The sequence below is a fragment of the Pelophylax lessonae genome (assembly GCF_965119305.1).
Source record: "Pelophylax lessonae genome assembly, chromosome: 8".
NCBI classification, from domain to species: Eukaryota; Metazoa; Chordata; class Amphibia; order Anura; family Ranidae; genus Pelophylax; species Pelophylax lessonae.
In genome coordinates, this window is record NC_138775.1 from 205,882,247 (window position 1) to 205,899,840 (window position 17,594).

Sequence of the window (17,594 nt, forward strand, 5' to 3'; positions counted from 1 at the left end):
AACCCAAATTTTTAAAAATCCAATTGTCACAGGATCAGAAGGTAAGGTGAAATCTTCTAAACAGGGGCACAGACAGCAAAACAAACATAACAGGGGTGTTACTGTTAACCTCTCCCTATGTTATCTATCCAAAACTTGAGCTGGAGTTACACTTAAAAATGTACCTGTTGCAACTTGCACACACATTTCAACTTAAAGCGGAGTTCCGGCCTCAAATACCTTTCTTAACTAAAAATATCCCTATAATACTAATCCATCGCCCTTTACAGAACCGCTATTCTCATACTTACAAGGTGTACAGTATTGGATTTTAGTCAAAAAGGCTGTCTGGGCGTGGCCATCTTAGACGTGGGCATCTGAAGCCGCAGTGTAATCTGCTGTGTCCTTGTGTCCTGATTCCAGGGAGTGTTCTGGGAGTTCAGCCTCCTGGGAGTGATGACAAACAGCTCCCAGGAGGCAATGCAAGGGCGGAAGTGATGTCGGTGGCCGTGGCCACAGAGGGGGGAGAAGGAGGAAGTACAATCAAAAATGCCCTGAAAATAAGGTAAGGGACCCCCGAAAAAAAAATTGAAAATGCCCAATTGTTGATCAGCATAGCGAGCACTCCAGGAATCACTAAAGTTGCAAAATAGGCCGGAACTCCACTTTAAGAGCAAACCTAGAGAATCTTGTTTATAACCCGGGGACTGCCTGTAACTGGATGAACCCTTCAACAAATTATTTACATTTTTGAGATAAAAACACATTTAAAAAATTAACAGTTTCCCTTTCCTTGATCTCTATACCATTAATTATCATTCATTTGCATATCTTAGAGCAGAAAAAAATGTAATATTTTCCTTTTTGGCCTAAGCAAGGCACAAAAATGACTCCTTAGATGCTAATTTTTTTCTTCTTGCACCCTAAGCTCTGGAGCAACACTTAGATTGGTGGCTTTGCAGTAGTAGCCTATGCATTTATCTCAGCTCAAGTTTCTTTTAAATGTTTTGCTTTTCTGCTTTCCCTTTTTTTATTCCTCCTCTGTATCCTTTCAACATTTCTTTTCCTTTTGGTTCCCTTCAGCATTTACTCAGCTACTAACTGTACTCATAGAAACAGAAGAGAGATAGCAAAAAAAAAAAGGCAGAGTATTTCATGGAGTCAGACCAATTGTCTATTGTTTGTGTTTTTTGTAAGGATATTTATCTAAGGATAGACCTACAGTATGTTTATCCCAAAAAGGTTTAAATTCACTTACTGTTGATTGCCTCGCTACCTGTGATAGAAATCTGTCCCAAACATCCATATTCTGTCTTGTTTCTGCAAGCTTCCACTCAAGATGCTGAGACTCACTATCCCCACTTGTTGCCAACATTTGCCCTGGGAAAATAACTGCCCCCGGCGCTGGACTGTTCCATCAAAGATCATCTAAGATTTCAGAGAGACAGCTGATCAGTGCTTTCAAGCTGGCAGTCCGTGCACCTTATAAAGTGAAGTTGGTTGACCATACCCTGAAACCTCCTTGTAATACAGTAAAAGTTCGCTAGGAGGGTCACTAGCTGTGTTAATGCTTATATGACCAATTTAATTATGTTATGTTGTTGACTAGCAACCAAGGAGGTCCGTTCTCATTCGATTCCCCATAGGGGACAGCGGGGATCTGACAGCTCCCTCTCCACACACAGAGCGGAGACGGAGCTGTCATCCACCTGCTCAGCGGGGATCGGCGGATTGATACCCCGCTGAGCAGAGAACGGTCCGCGCCGGACAGCAGATAGTGTGAAAGGACCCGAAATCTTTGTTACACAATTCACAAATTAATTTTGCATCACTCTGATAACCATCCAACAAAGAAAAAGAAGCATCTCTCCATCATAAAAGCCTGATGTGAAGATTTGCTAAGATTATCTGGTACAAAGGCTGTTCTAACTACTCCTCTGCCCACTTATACACTCCTCTCTGTCAAGAGCATAATCATAGAGTCTTTGCAGCATGCATCCCTCTTGAAAGCCCTCCCAACTATGTATATATCATAAAAAAGGAAAAAAATACTATACTAATATTTTGCTTTTTCTTTTTCTTCTTTTCTTTTTTCTTCTTTTTTATGTACTTTGTATATTCACACATATTGCATGCTGCTTTCTCCAGACCACTTAAGTGCTGACAGCTGACTTTTTAGATTGTTTATATCATGCCCACCTGTGTCCAGTGACCAAATGTAAAGCCTGTATTTGATTCTTGACCAGGGAACCCGAATCCATCAACGCTTTTTCTAGCCAGACTCCAGATTGTACAAAAAGAACACTAATTTAGAAGCATTTATGTTTCTGACATTATGTATTAATTTGTTGAACTATAATTCACCTTTCACATTACCATCTAACTCTTTGTACATGTGTATCCAGGTAGAGAAGTAGTGCTGCGGTACAATATAAGCCTAGAGTATTATTCCTTTAAGAACTCCAAATAATATGGGTTTCTCCTGTTAGAAGGGTGAACTGGATTATGGGGGATGTAGTTGGAAGAAGTGTAAAGACTATGCAGGATTGGACTGGCTGAACTACACTCCCAGGGAGCCGAGAGATCCGCAGAGGATTATGGGGAAGAAGATAAATTGTGGGCGGGCTGGATGCACGCTCTCTTGCTATGGGGACTTTGTGGAGAGCGGAGATAATGAGAGAGGAGCAGGACCGACTGTGTGGACAGAGAGAGACTGGAGGCTGAGGCCTGTGCAGAAAGAAAGAGAGAGTGCATCCCAGAGACAGCGGGAGTCACGGTGAGGTGACTAGCCCTGTGCAGAGGCCAGCGAATCAGAAGCGGTGTGAAGTTAGGTGAGAGAGGCCTAACTGCCGCCAATGCGGAGAGAGAGAGTCTGTGATGCAGCAAGGAAGGAGGGAGACCCTGAGAGGCTGTGACGGTTGCCAGTGGACACTGCCGAGTACTGAAGTGCATGGCGATTTGGAGAACCGCAAGTATACTTAAAGTTACACACACTATCTACACTTAAAGCAGACCCTGGATATACTTATACCATTTTTTACTGGGGATTACAAATGTCACTTCATTAAGTGACCAGAGCTCCAACTGCCGGAGAAGAATTGCAAGGCCTTGCTAGGACAGTGACTTCAGTAATTCATCTAAAAAAGGGGGCCCCCTGTAGGTGCTAGAGTGCAATTATGACAGTTGCTAGATTTGAATGCTTAAAGTACATTTAAAGAGATAAACTGCCATTGCTGAGTTATATCAACAGTTAAAATTTTATGAAGTCAGATTAGATAGGATTGTCTGACAGTTACTCTCACTAATTCTTTAATAGTTGGTATACACCTAAATAATTATATAAATTCTCATACCTAGTTATATTGTTATTTTGGGTTTTTGTGCCTTCGGTCCCACATTCGCATTTGGGACACGGGTAATAAAAACCCTGTCACAACCTTTTATTGCCAATCCAGTTGTGTTGAACTTATACCTTGAATTCAGTAAACTACTATACTGATACTTCAGTGTCAGGACTATCATTATCTTAATATGTCTCAACCAGTAGTGCTTAGCAGGTCGGAGTTACCTCAGGGTCCAGAGAGTGTGGAGGAAGTGAAATTACCCAGCAGCCCCCATGGGGGTTTTGTTACACATGTAATAGAACATTTTCCATTTGATAAAGAGCCAAGAGAAAAATAAATCATATGCTACCCATCCTGCTGCGCTGTGTTTGTTTGCCAGTGAAAACTAACTCTGTCTAATATACAAGATGCATATATATATATATTTTTACATTAGTGCCTACCGCGATTAACATAGCCAGGTATATAAAAAGCACGATTCTTTGGCACTGTTAAACGGCTTTTGTTGTCTTCTCTTACAGCTCTTACTTTTACGCTGTATTTTCCATCTTTAATAAAATTTGTGAAATATCTTGAATATATCCCATCATTTTTTACTGTGTCAGGACCTTAAATATCAAAAAAAATATTGAACAGTTATTAGCAATAGGACATAATGATTACTGTATTAGCAAAGGAATGAATATAAAATGAGCTCATACCGGTAAAGCATTAAGCAAAATGCAATAACCCATGTTATCAATCAGCAACTATTTCCAGTGTTTTATAGCTGTTTGTGTCCCAATTTAGCACTGGTAATTCAGTGATTGCCACTAACTTTCAGGTCCTTTGCTGAGCAGGTGTCCTGTTCCTTAATGAACACAGGAGGTTACCCTCACAGCACGGGTGCCATTTGAAAACTTTGCATTTTTTTGGAGGTCACTGCCCCACTTCGTCTAATCAGAGAGTGCTTTGCATTTTTTGAAATATTGCAAAGTGTTTCCTGAAAGGTGCCCATGCTGAGAAAGTGTAGCGCTCCTGCGTTTCTTATATGGTGTGGATTTTCAGCTGCAGAAATAGTTCCACGTCAGTAGTCATGTAAGAGATATGCTGAGATACCATTCCCAACCTCAATGACTCATGTGTGGAAGGTCTTATTTCAGCCAGTAAATACACACAATTAGCAAGCTGGTTCCTAGAGTGACTTTATGTATGTGGTAACACAATGATGAAGGTTGAGGGATAGGTTGAGTGGAGGTGGTAGGTGATAGACACTTGAAGGTGAGACAGTAGCAGATGGATGCAGGAAGGTTTAGCAATGTTGTATGGTAGCAGATGACAGAATAGCAGGTGGACATACAAAAGAGATCAACCCAGTGCAGAAAAGTAGCAGTAGTCTCAAGAGCTAGCAATCTAGTTATGCAGATGTGATAAACAGTCTTTACTATGCAGAGCTAGATAGTGTAAGCTTAGTATAAGTTTATAGAGAATTCCCCTGTGGGGTACTTTTAGCGATACAGCCGAAGGGTGGTTCAGGAGAGGCGGATGATCCAGTAGCGGGATACAGGGATCAGCGCAGCGAGGTTCCGTCAGCGAGGTAAGCTTGCAAGCATGGAAGCTTCAAGCAAGGTTAGCATCCAGGTAAGGGTGTTTGAACGAACACATGTGAGTGAGAACCGGCGATTTAAATAGCCATCTAGTCCGGCGCTGGGTGATGACAGCTCCAGTCTTAAAGGTGTATGCGCACCTTTCCAAAAGTAAATGGTGGGGCGCATACACTTGTGGAAAGTGTAATTTAGGGTACCAAAGGTACCGGAACATTACAGAAAGCAACCTCATGTGTACACAACGCATCAGGGTAGCCGCCTAGCAAGGGACCAGGGAAGCCAGTAGAGGTCACTGGAGTAGTGGTTCCCTCCCTCAGTGATTTCCAGCTTCCACAGGGATCCCACAGGTATGGCACATACAGGGCTGCTGTTAGAAATCATGGGGCTCTATACAGCCCTTCTGATGGGGCCCCCAACCCTGCCTACACCCCACCTACCCCCCCAGCACTGACTTTATCTTCCTAGATAAGTCCCACATCTATCCCACCTCCTGGGCCCCTCTGTTAACCTGATGGGGCCCAGGGAAATGTAATTTAGGCCCTGGTAAGCAAGTAGGAGTGAGGCTGTGGACTAGTATAATTAATTAATTCATTTAGGCAGAAGTGAACAATAAAGCTGCCCTGGGCCCCCTGATACAACATGACTGGTTGTAGTGCCCTATCAGCTGCCCTAGGCACATACATACTTACATTGGTCCAAACTGGACCAAAGAAAGTATGTGAAAATTGCCATATCTAAACTCCAGCTTTAAAGTCAAACATTTCATACAATCAAGTACTATTTGAAATGTACTGTACATATCACAGTGCTGTAGAAGATAGTGAAATAACCACCAGTAATCAAAGCTAAATTTTCCCTAATCAGATGCAGTAAACTGAGCTGGATCGTTTTCTGAATTTAGAACACTGCCATTTCTAGAAGACATTAGAATCACAGCTTTTGGCATCCAAAAGGAATCCCTTTTCTTGTTTTAACAGTGCTTACCCAAACTTAGAATTTTGTGGATGAATAAGTATGAATTTTTGAGATGTCTATTCATGCTAAGAAATTGCGTCAATGGCTTTACATGGAAAAGCCTACTGTACCTAATGGTAAATGTGACCCTTATTGCTCCTTCTATGGACGTACTAAATACTGTATACTGGTTATGTCCATGCATGTTTATTATTTTCCTGTTACACTCTTCTTTTAAATTGTATTGTAACTTTACTATCTCCCTTTTTTATTTTTCTAAAGTGCTGCACAAACTATTGGCACTATATAAATCCTGAATAACAATAATAATATTAACAACAACCACAGCACAGTACAGTATTACATGTACCTGTCCCGCTGTCCAAAAGCTCCAGAGTCACTGGGTTTTCACTTTCTGGTTCAATAATGGCCACCACTTTTGCTCCAGTCACTGGCCGCAAACCTTGACTTATAGATGCATAAATGGCCATTACATTTGGATAGGTATATGTATTCTGACTTGTGTGACAGTATGCGAGAATTGGTGGCACATTTTGAGCAGCTGCTTTGGATGTCACAGTTATGCCTATATCTTGAGATGATGTAAATGAATTGCAGAGGCTGTAATCCCAGCGTCCTCTCTGAAATTGAAATGTATTTCATATACTTTATACATCATTTAGCTTATGAAAGGCAACAAATTGTAAATTTCTATTTCTTGTACCTCAACAAATTTAAAAAAATTTCACTAAAACTAATGCAAAATATGAAATTATTTTTTCCAGGGGCAGTCTGTTTAAAGCAATCCTGTCACTTTGTTGAAAAGTAATAAAACATTGGCAGGCTGTAAAAGAAGATTAATACCTGTCTTATTTTGAATGAACACAGGAGTGATATAGCAACTGGTATGAGGAAACACCCCGTGCGACCGTTAACACATTCTTTTCTCCTTAACCACTTGCCGACCGCCTGCTGCAGTTTTACTGTGGCAGGCTGGCTCTGCTGTGCAAAACAATGTAGTACTACATCGGTCGCATTTGTGGTGCCTGGGGGGAGGGCGAGCGCCCCCACTAGGCAGTGGGGATGCCGATGCACGGGGCCAGTGGCCACGATTGCTGCCGGGCACCCGCGATCGCCCCCACGCTGAGAGAGAAGGATGGTCAGCTGTTGTAAACACAGCCCACTTATCTTCTCTCTGAATTGATCAGAGAGTGCCTGTGATCCTTCTATACAGAATCACAGGTCTCTATGGTCATTTCACAAGACCACCCCCCCCCCGCAGTTAGAAAACACTCCCCTATGCTCACACTTAATCCTTTGATCACCCCTAGGTTAACCCCCTTCCCTGCCAGTGTCATTATTACAGTAACAGTGCATATTTTGTGTGAGGCCACTACAAATGGTTAACTTGACAGGAGACTGAGCAGTTGCCACGGGTAACAATGCACTGTCAGGAAGTAAATAGCAGCCGATCATAAGTGTGGTACCTGGTGTTGGTGACATGTCCTCTGGTAGTGGGGAGGGGATCAGTCTTCTGCCTCCCTCCCTAGCGATCAGTTCCTCCAAAAGTACTGAGAGACCCCATACACCTTGCTGCATGGTAGAAGAGAAGGAGATAACTAGAGCAAATATGAGGTCCGCACTAGTGCTAAGCAGGACCCCATCCTGTCACTGGGAGTGAGGTGGTAGAGGTTAGCTGGACTAGTGGAGTGGGCATAGACTCAGCTGTGTCCCTTTTAGAGGCAATATTTAACAAGCAAGATGGGTAATGACATGGAACAAAACAGTTCACAGAGGAACTCTTTACACTTATTACCACACTCAGTGTACGGCTCATCCCTAAGCCGGGTTCCGTCATAAAGTTGACTTTCACATGAACGCGGCCCCCTCTGGTCATGGGCATCAATAAATGCGCACACAGGTAAAGGTACCTCTGTGTGCATAGGAATGATATGCCCCACCCACAGGTTACTGTGCACAGCTGCACCATACTGTGTGCACCAGTTTTAGTAGATCTCCCCCTAAGTGCCATTTTTTTTGCTGTCTAGTTTCTCCTCTATCAGTATGACTAATCACTTCTGACAAGTTTTCCTGACAACAAGAGGTAAAAAGATGATAGCATACAGCCTGTGATTGAGAGCCTCAGCTCTCTCCCAGTGTGCTGTGTAAAGGGGGTGTGACCATTTTCCTCCAATCAGCTCTCAAAAGATCTTTTAATTTCTGAGTTTTTCAAGGATATACAGGAGAGATGGCTGAAAATACACAGGTACAACTTATGTAGGAGTATTTTTTTTACTGTGTATCACCTAAGGCTGTTCACTTCACTGGGTTGAGGTAAGGGTTTACAACCACTATTAAGCAAACCTTTTCTTTACTATGGATACTATTGCTTTGACTCCCCCTCCTAGCAGTGCACACTTGCACTTTCCTACTGTTCTTTCAGCTCTTAGGAGTAAAGAACAAACTGGTGCTTCTAGTTATAAAGGAGCATGTCCCCATGTCATAGCCCTGGGCCAATCACTAGGCCCCATAGCTGCCACATAGGGAGAGTTCAAATTCTTGTGAAAGCTTCGACCTGAGCAAATCATAGCTTAAACAGAACAGCTTTTCCTGCTCCTTAAAGAGGAAGTAAAGTCCTTTTTTTGTAATTGTACCTACAGGTTAGACTATAATAAGACTTACCTGTAGGTACTGTGAATATTTCTTAAACTTGCACTGTTTAGGAGAAATTTAGAGTGCATGTAGCCGATGATGTCATTGGCGCATGCACTCTGAAGGTCCATCTTACTGTGCCGAACCTTCAGAGCCCGTGCACTAAACACCGGCTCCTGTGCGCATGCGTGGGAGGGATGTCATTGCGCCTCTTGCCACTCACAGCGCTGGAGCCCGCAAACCCAAGAAGAAACACCGGGAAAGATGTCAGCTGTCTTTTTTTTTGGGGCTTTCTTTTTCTCGAGGTTTACAACCTCTTTAAAGTTTAAGAGAAAAGTAGAAGAGCAACATAAAGTCACAAAAAGATGTATCCACTGAATTCCTACTGACACAGTAGTAAATGGGACAAGAGACCAAAAATCCTAAGAAAAGGTCAATAGAGATTGCAGATGCCCTTCGCTTTTTACTAATTAACATTGAACAGGTGTTATAATATTAGCTTAAAAATAAATGCATTAGTGGTGAAAAAATTCACCATTCTGATGTACTTGAGGTTGCCTTTTAGTATCTTAATTTGTAACCTTGTTTGATTTGTTTACCAGAGTACTAAACCATTGATAGCATACCCTGGAACAGAATATTGCAGATTTAAAATGTCATTGGTTCAAAGTCCAATAAGTTAAGAATTCAGCCGAATTGCCGACCGTGCAAAAAATATATATATAGATTTACTGCTTACCAGAAGTAGCAGTAAAGTGTGCCTTGAATAAGGATTGACCAAGCCAGATGAAGCGGGTCCTCAGCACATTGGAAGTCACTCTATATGCACATCCATTTTCATTGTCTGGTAATTGCATTTGGATCTAGGTGGTGGCTTACCCTTAGGGCTCTTTCACACGGGCGTTCCGTATGTCCGTTTTTCATCCCATCCGTTTGCGGAGGAAAAACGGACATAATGTATCTCTATGTAAATACGGATGTCATCGGATGATCATCCTCTGACATCCGTTTTTTGTCAGTTCAGTTCAGTTCAGTTCATTTTTTTGAACGGAGGAGAACCCTATTTTTTCTTCCTTTCAAAAAACGGAACTGAAGCAAAAACGGATGTCAGTGGTGTCATCCGCAGACATCCGTATTTACATAGACATGCATTATGTCAGTTTTTCATCCGCAAACGGATGGGATGAAAAACGGACATACGGACCGGATGACACAAGTGTCATCCGTGTCCGTTACAAAAAAAAAAAAAGGACCTGATCGGCCAAAAAAAAAGGAACGCCCGTGTGAAAGAGCCCTTAAGACCCTCTTTGAGCTAATTTTTGATCTGTCTTCATATAACAACTATCTGGTAATTACACTATTTAGGTGGTGGTGCATTCATAGCTTCTATCATCTTTTAATATACTTGTATTGTCTAATTTATATCAACATCTGGTAAGCAGCCTGTGTTGGTGGTGGGTTGTATTAGCACCTTCCCTTTTTTTCCCAATTTGGCACATTCGGGAGTGACTCACCTGAACTATATACAGTATCACGCTATGTTTTATTTGTTTTTTATTCACTCACTCAATATATCGTGATCCTGGGACGGCCATCGCTGGGGAGGAATTCTTCATCTGGCTTGGTCAATCCTTATTCAAGGCACACTTTACTGCTACTTCTGGTAAGCAGTAAATCTATATATATATATTTTTTTGCACGGTCGGCAATTCGGCTGAATTCTTACCTTATTGGACTTTGAATCAAACAATTTCACAACAAACATTGGGACTTTTTGGACTCTTGTTATATGTTTGTGTCACTTAGCGCAGCTTCCCTTCCCTAATTTATGTTTTTATGCTTGTCACATGTTAAGTTGCTGCTATCACCTGTAGATATTAGCGCAGTTTCTTCCCCAATTTTTATTAAAATGTCATTGACATTGCTACATTTGTTAAGGCTGCTTTGTATATTTAGTGCATTGAACTGCTCTGATTAGAGTCAATCAACGCAGGCTCAGTGCAAGGACACAGCAAATACCACTGCTGTCGCAATACGAGCACAGTACAACACACGTCAGTGCTTAGCAACCTGCTGTTGTATGTAGAATTAAAGAAAATTAAAAAAAAAGAAGAAAAAGACAAGTACTGTAACAACGCAGCAGAACGTATGTACAAATAACACCACAGCATGTGCCCGCTGATGTTAGTGAACCCTTAGTGCCGGTTCACACTGCAGCGGCACAACTTCGGGGGCGACCTGTGAAGTCACGTGCACCGCGACTTCGGCACGACATGAACGGACTTCATAAAATGAATGTCTATGCAAGTCGCTCCAGGTCGCCCCGAAGTAGTACAGGACCCTTTTTCTAAGTCAGAGCGACTTGTGTCGCTCCTATTAGAACGGTTCCTGTACCAGTCAATGGACCGCGACAGTGCGTGACTTGTCAGGCTGACCAAGTCGCCTGGCAAGTCGTACTAGTGTGAATGGACACTTAGGCAGTGCAATATGTTTCTTCATTAGTTAAAGTGTTACTAATCCCACATCATTAAAACTATCAATAAAGGGTGTATTACATGCTGTTCATACTTAGTCACTATGAGATTCGTTTTCTGTATTCTGCAAAAAACCTGGTTGATCCTGCTGCTCTCTATCTCCACCTTCTGTCCTTGTCCCCAATTCGGCTAGGGGTTTTGCAGCAATTGAGGCAACTCTGCACATGCTCAGTTTTCAGATGCTGAGCATTTCCTCCCTATCACATCTGAGAAGCCCATGTGACTATAAAGTCACATATGTGGGTGTATACACAGTGGTAAATGACAGCTCCCTCCCTCCCTCCTCCTCCATGCCCACTAACCCGCTAAACACAATAGGGGGCATGATATTGAATGGAGATTAATGGTGGCTTCATCTTCCTCATATTCTAAAACACTAAGACACAGAATGGAGAGGTGTGACACTGTCTGTGACTGGCAGAAATCCGTCCACACCATGTTTTTTTCCACAAAATAAAAAAGATTTGACTTCAAATATATACAGTCTTTGTACGATGATTTTTTCATTTTTAACATCTGACCAGCAGCAGGGGACTAGAAGCTCCTCCTGCTTATGTTTCCCTGCAGACAAGCTGTGAAAGATCTGGGTCATGTGACAGCTGTATATCAGTTAGGAAAAAGGCACGTAGATGCTTTTTTTTTTTTTTTTTTTTAATTAAAATAATTACAGTGCCACCATCCACTTACAGAAATAAAAGGGACAATGAAAATTAAACAGTGTGTGTTTATTATCACTTTAACTGCTGGTAATTGGAAAACCATAATTAAATTATGCTAAGCAGATAGATTTTATTTTTTGTATTTAAAGTGTTAACCCACAACAGGAAAATCAGTCTGTAAATGCAGTAAAGCATGCTTGTTATACTCACTGTGGAACCTAAGGGGTTAATCATCTGCATTGTGTAAAAAAAGCTGTTTGATCCTGTCCCGTCTGATCCTCTCCTCCTTCCCCAAAATATTTCTTGATAATACAGAGCCAGGGGACAGACTACACATGCTCTGTTTGGTGTGTATTGCTAGAGAGTTGTTTTTTTTTTTTTTTTTGGGAGGGTGCATGTGATCAGCACAGGGCCAATCAGCACTGTCCAGATAGAGGGTCAGGGGTCTTGCATCCTGATAGGACAGTCAGAGTAGAATGAAAACTCCTCCTATAACTCCTCCTATATCTGGAGACCAGATATAGTGAATGCAGGGTCCTGGGTTTAGTAACACTTTAAGTATTTCATCACAGCACCCTAACAGCCAGTGACACATCTCTGCCCAGCCCATTCGGCTGTCAGCCAGGGATTCTTGGTTGACAGGTGAAAGTAAACAAAGAGAATCAAACCACCATGCAAAAGCACAAGCCTTCAATAGGAGAAGGGTACAAGGGAGGATCCCCCCTAACAGTATAAACCCCCAAACCCAAAATTTTATATAATGCAACTTGCCAGTCCTGAGGCTGGATTAGTTTCCTCTTATGTTTTTCCTTCTTTTTAACCCTGTGAACCTGCCAGTTAAACATTTCTTGTCCTAGGAGGACACTTGCTAATATTTCTGCATTTGTGGAGGAGCAACATTGCCAGTCTAGGCTGTACTCATTTAAACAGCTACAAACAACTCCCCCTTTATTCATTTTCATTTAATAGTGAAGATCTGTGGGTTGTAGTTCACAGAAGAGAACTGAGGATAATTAATAACAATTTTTAAGATATCAGCTCAGTGCACAGGAAGCAACAAGAACAATGGAATTCTGGCAGAATGAGTGGAAATTTTGCTAAGCTTGCAGAAAATGTAGTTAGCCTAAAAGAGGAAACGTATGCATCCATCACATCTAGGGAGGATGTAATGAGTGGTAAGGACTGGTAAGCTGAATTATATGTCACCTTTAGAAATTAATTGAAATACATATGAAGCAAACACTCTTTAAATTTCTTTACTACTATTCTCTTTCTCTTTTCTGTATTTATGAGCCAACAGAGATCAGAGGATGTTTGGTACCTGGACTGCACACTTGCTGTGGCTGGTATGAAGGCATTTCACTCTTTCTGTTGAATGTTTCATAAAATAAAACAGTAGGTGCTGGAACAAGCAAAGCTCAACAGGATCATCCAAACTTCTAGGTAGGCAGGAATTATGGCAGGGAGATCTCGCTGTTGAGGTTTCCAAGACACATGAAGGTCAATGGTTTCTGCAAGGCTCTGCCTATCCTTTAGGTGGATTGACCTTTTAAGTGTTAGGTTATAGGCTGTAAGGGGTCACTTTTAGGCTCACCACACACGACAATTTGACTATATAATCTCTGTACAATTACCATTAGAGCTACCAAAACTAAGTAATATGAGGACCTGCCTAAGCTATTCAAGCAATCTCTATACAATCAGGCACTCTAATAGGGACAGTTGATGTAAGTGGGCATTCTGATGAGGCAATTGATGTAGGGGGCACTCTGATGTGGACATTATATGTAAGGGGCATTCTGATGAAGACAGTAGATGTAAGGTGGGGCTCTTATAAAAAGGGTGAACTCTGATGAGGACTCCTGATGTAAGGAGAGACTCTGATGGGGACACCTAAAATAAGGGGGTACAGGTTCTGTTTAATCATCCTAATCTAATGACTAATACATACTAGCATTCCCTGTTCATTCCTGCACTGCCTCTGCACTACCTGCCAGATGTTACGTCCCGGTGGTAACTTGTTGTACAGAAGCATGCCGAATGAACAGGGAATACTGGTTCCCTGCATCTCTATCACAGTATTTTTTAACTGTACCCCCAGATCAGATAGGCTAGATCCAGCCCTGTGATAAATGCCTTGCATTAACATTATAACACCATATTGACATTATATCCAGGAATTTAAAGATACAGTGTTACCCTTCCTCACATTAGTCAAACTTTCTGTTTTCTGCTTTTGCAGGGAAATGTTTGCACGCATTATGATTCTGTTTTTCTAGAATCCAATCCAAGAAAATTACTGACATTAAATTAATTTAGCCTGTGTGACAGTTTGGCTGGCAATGGGTAATTTTTCCTGTGAATTTTACTTTATCTACAGACTGATAAACATTTAATAATAATACCTCTGCTGTTCCTGGGAAGTGGAGCTTGGACAATTTGGAGGCTACATCACTAGTGAACAATATTGACTCATATTCTCTTCCCTTTGGATCTTGTAGATTAATTCTTGGTATTGCAGTTTGCCAAGTGACAAGAAAGAACGTGTCGTTTCCCACTGTGCCATCAATAAAAACAGTGCCGTTCAAACATGCTGATGGTTGGAGGCTCTCGGCTATGCTTTCCAGCTGTAATTATACAATGTTTAAAATGATGTTAAAATAGCAATGTATCACATTTGAAACAAATAAAAAAAAAAGAACATTCAGGTGTTAGCCTGGGTGATGGTATGTCTAAACCCACTAGTGTCAACATACAGTATACAGCATGTGGGGGTTAAAGTGGTTCTAAAGCCTCAAGGTTTTTTACCTTAATGCAATTTATACATTAAGGTAAAAAGCCTTCTGTGCTGCAGGAACCCCCTTATTTTTACCTGTGTTGGATACGATCCAGCGATGTGCACGAGAGCAGCGGCTCTCGCCACTGTCTTACTTCTTTTTCAGCAGATTGATAGCAGCAGCAGCCATTGGCTCCCGCTGCTGTCAATCAAATGCTGTGATGAGGGGGTGGGCCCAGGAACTTTCCCTGGGGGCACTCACCGGAGAGGGGGGGGCCTGGAGCACAAGCGGGGGACCCCAGATAAGGAGCATTGGGGAAGCCCTGTGCAAAACTATTGCACAGATAAGGTAAGTATCACATGTTTATTATTTTGCTTTTAAAAAAACTAAGGTCATCTTACAAAAGAGGATCTGTGAAGGACTGCAATTTGTAGAATTATTTTGCAGTATCCCTTTCTGACTTAAAGCCTAACTCCAACCAAAACTTTTTTTTCTGTTTTGGACAGACTTTGGAAGTCATTGAACTGCAGTAGGGTATTTATTGTGGTCTGTCTCCCTATTTAGCACATATTCCCTCACTTCCTACTGGGACTCAAAGTAATAGGTATTCTTTAGAGTGAGGACGCGGACTGCAAAAAAACACATTTTTCAGTAAGATGGGGAAGGGTTAGAACCTCTGTCAGATTATTTTTATTGGAACAAACAATCCCAGATCAACTGCGTAGTTAAGCATAGACAGCTAAATTACTGAAGACTGTCGCACTCACAGCTGTGTCAACCTCTCACCAAAAACAGGGACATCTGTTAATTGACTGGTGCAGTCCATGTGACGGAAACTAGCATAAAGGAAGAAGGACTACCGTCCACCAAGAAAGTCACATTTGTGGAACACGTCGATTGAAGTAACCAAACCGCTTTATTGAAAAATTCACATTACAAAAGAATCAGCAGTAAGTTAGCCTTTCACCACACCTAGGTTAAAAATAAAGACAACGTTGTCTGTCGAGGGGATAAGCAGCTATGCACACACCCATTCATACACACAGTCACTCTCTAAAGAGTTGAGGACTCAAACAGAAGCATTAGAGCAGGGATCCTCAAACTACGGCCCTCCAGCTGTTGTGGAACTAAACATCCCATGAGGCATCTCTGACATTCACAGACATGACTAGGCATGATGGGAATTGTAGTTCCTGAACAGCTGGAGGGCCATTGAAGACCCTTGCATTAGAGCAATTGAAGTTGCACCATTCCTAATCTAGGATATCTATTAATGCTAAAATGAATCTCTGAGTCAAACTTGATGTATTGCACTGGTCCAAAGCTCTTACAGTTACAGGGTATATTAGGTATGACTGCATGTCATTTGGAATAGCAGGTAAATATAGGAAGTTCCTAAATGGCCATCCCTGGGCATGAATATCCCTGAACTCTTGATTAAAAAGTATGCTAGCAAGCAATTCCTTTTGGAGTCTTCTGCCAGGGGAATGGGATAAGGGCTCCTATTAGTGTGTTGGAAACACAATGGTCAAGATGCTGTAGGGTGCAATTGGAGTGGGTAGAGTCCTGATCACAGTTAAACCAGACAACAATTGAGTCTAGGGAGGATAGATCGGAGGGAATTTCTTACCACCTAGTGCATAAGAACATATCCCATTCCGTAACTTGCCACTTCTCTCACACCCACTCAGCATCGCCATCCAACCATCCATTCTAAAGAAGTTAGCGTGGACTGTCTAATGAAATGTGTCAGTGTCAGTGCATCCTTTTCACATCAGTGCCGTTCTCCAAGGGACAGCAGCTGTGAGCATGCGCAGGGGGTGAGGTGGAAGCCGTATGCAGCATGGACTAGTGGATGCTCAGATGCCGGTGCTGAACGGATGTGAGAGAAGCGGCAAGTTACGGAACGGGAGATGTTCTTATGCACGAGGTGGTGAGAAATTTCCCTGATCTATCCTCCCTTTCTCAATTATTGTTTGGCTTAACTGTGATCAGGACTCTACCTACTCTGATTGCATCCTACAGCACCTTGACCATTGTGTTTCCACCTCACTAATAGGAGCCCTTGTCCCATTTCCCTGGCAGAAGACTCCAAAGGGAATTGCTTGCTAACATACCTCTTAATCAAGTGTTCAGTGATATTCACGTCCAGGGATGGCTATTTAGGAACTTCCGTGGGTTCCAGTAATGCCCATGAGTGGAGTTGTTTGATGCTGCTGAAGGCACCAGGGTTTTCGGAAAGGACATCCAGCCATAGACAATGCCGTAATGGACTCTCGCCTCAGGTATGCCTGGGCCAATATGCCACAATAGTTAGGGTTAGGAAAACTGTTTATATCGAACTTTTATGTCACATTTCTTTTGTAAAGCTGCATCAACCATTATGAGCCTAGTCTGAAGTTATTGAAAGGGGTGCAAGTCGGTTTTGGCGTATCTAATAAATGATTGTTCACTGGTATTTTATTTAAAAAATCATAAAAATAGAAAGCCACTCGCATGTTTAGGACCAGACATGGGCCTATACAGTTTTAATAAGTTCCCATCTTAAACTGTCAGGACGAATGGCAGTGTATTGGATCCTTCAATGTGAGCTTCCGCTGTCAGCTTGCCCTATCTCTTTCCTTATGTGTAGGTGGGGTAGGCTTCTCTGAATAAATGAGTTATCAAGGATTGCCTAAAGGCAAACAGGGTAAGAGCTGGCCAGACATACTGGGGTTGGGAGTTCCAGAGGATGGGAGAGGTTCTAGGAAAGTCCTGAAGGCAAGCATGGGAGGAAGTAACAAGCGAGCTAGAAAGCAAAATGGGAGGAGTGAAGTGGATGATTTAGGTGATATGTGCAGATTAGGTTGGTGATGTAGCAAGTTTATGGATTGGCTCTATGTGGATTTTCCTTTCCTCCTAAAAAATGACATATCCTCATACATCCCTATGGGAGTGCCTGTATGTGAAGACAGGAATAACCAGTGTCAGATTGTGAACCGGTATGCTGGATATTTTATATAAAAAGGCGCATTAGCTGGTTTATCATTTTACCAGCCACTTCACTTGTGAGTCAGTTTGGGGTAATTGGTGAAAGGATTGCACAGGGTGTGTTGCATGTATCTGTTCA

At 42.1% G+C, this 17,594-nt stretch overlaps 1 protein-coding gene across 1 annotated transcript in view; it reads right to left on the reverse strand.

Annotated features, from left to right (window-relative positions):
• Nucleotides 1–17,594, reverse strand: part of LOC309561728 (calcium-activated chloride channel regulator 1-like) — a gene marked incomplete at both ends in the record, with an annotated part of 136,354 nt that overhangs the window by 13,626 nt on the left and 105,134 nt on the right. Inside the window, 3 exons of the mRNA XM_082265721.1 lie at nt 3,767–3,931; nt 6,234–6,504; nt 14,114–14,335. Of these exons, the coding sequence (XP_082121847.1) occupies nt 3,767–3,931; nt 6,234–6,504; nt 14,114–14,335 (658 nt within the window). The remainder of the gene's footprint in view (nt 1–3,766; nt 3,932–6,233; nt 6,505–14,113; nt 14,336–17,594) is intronic.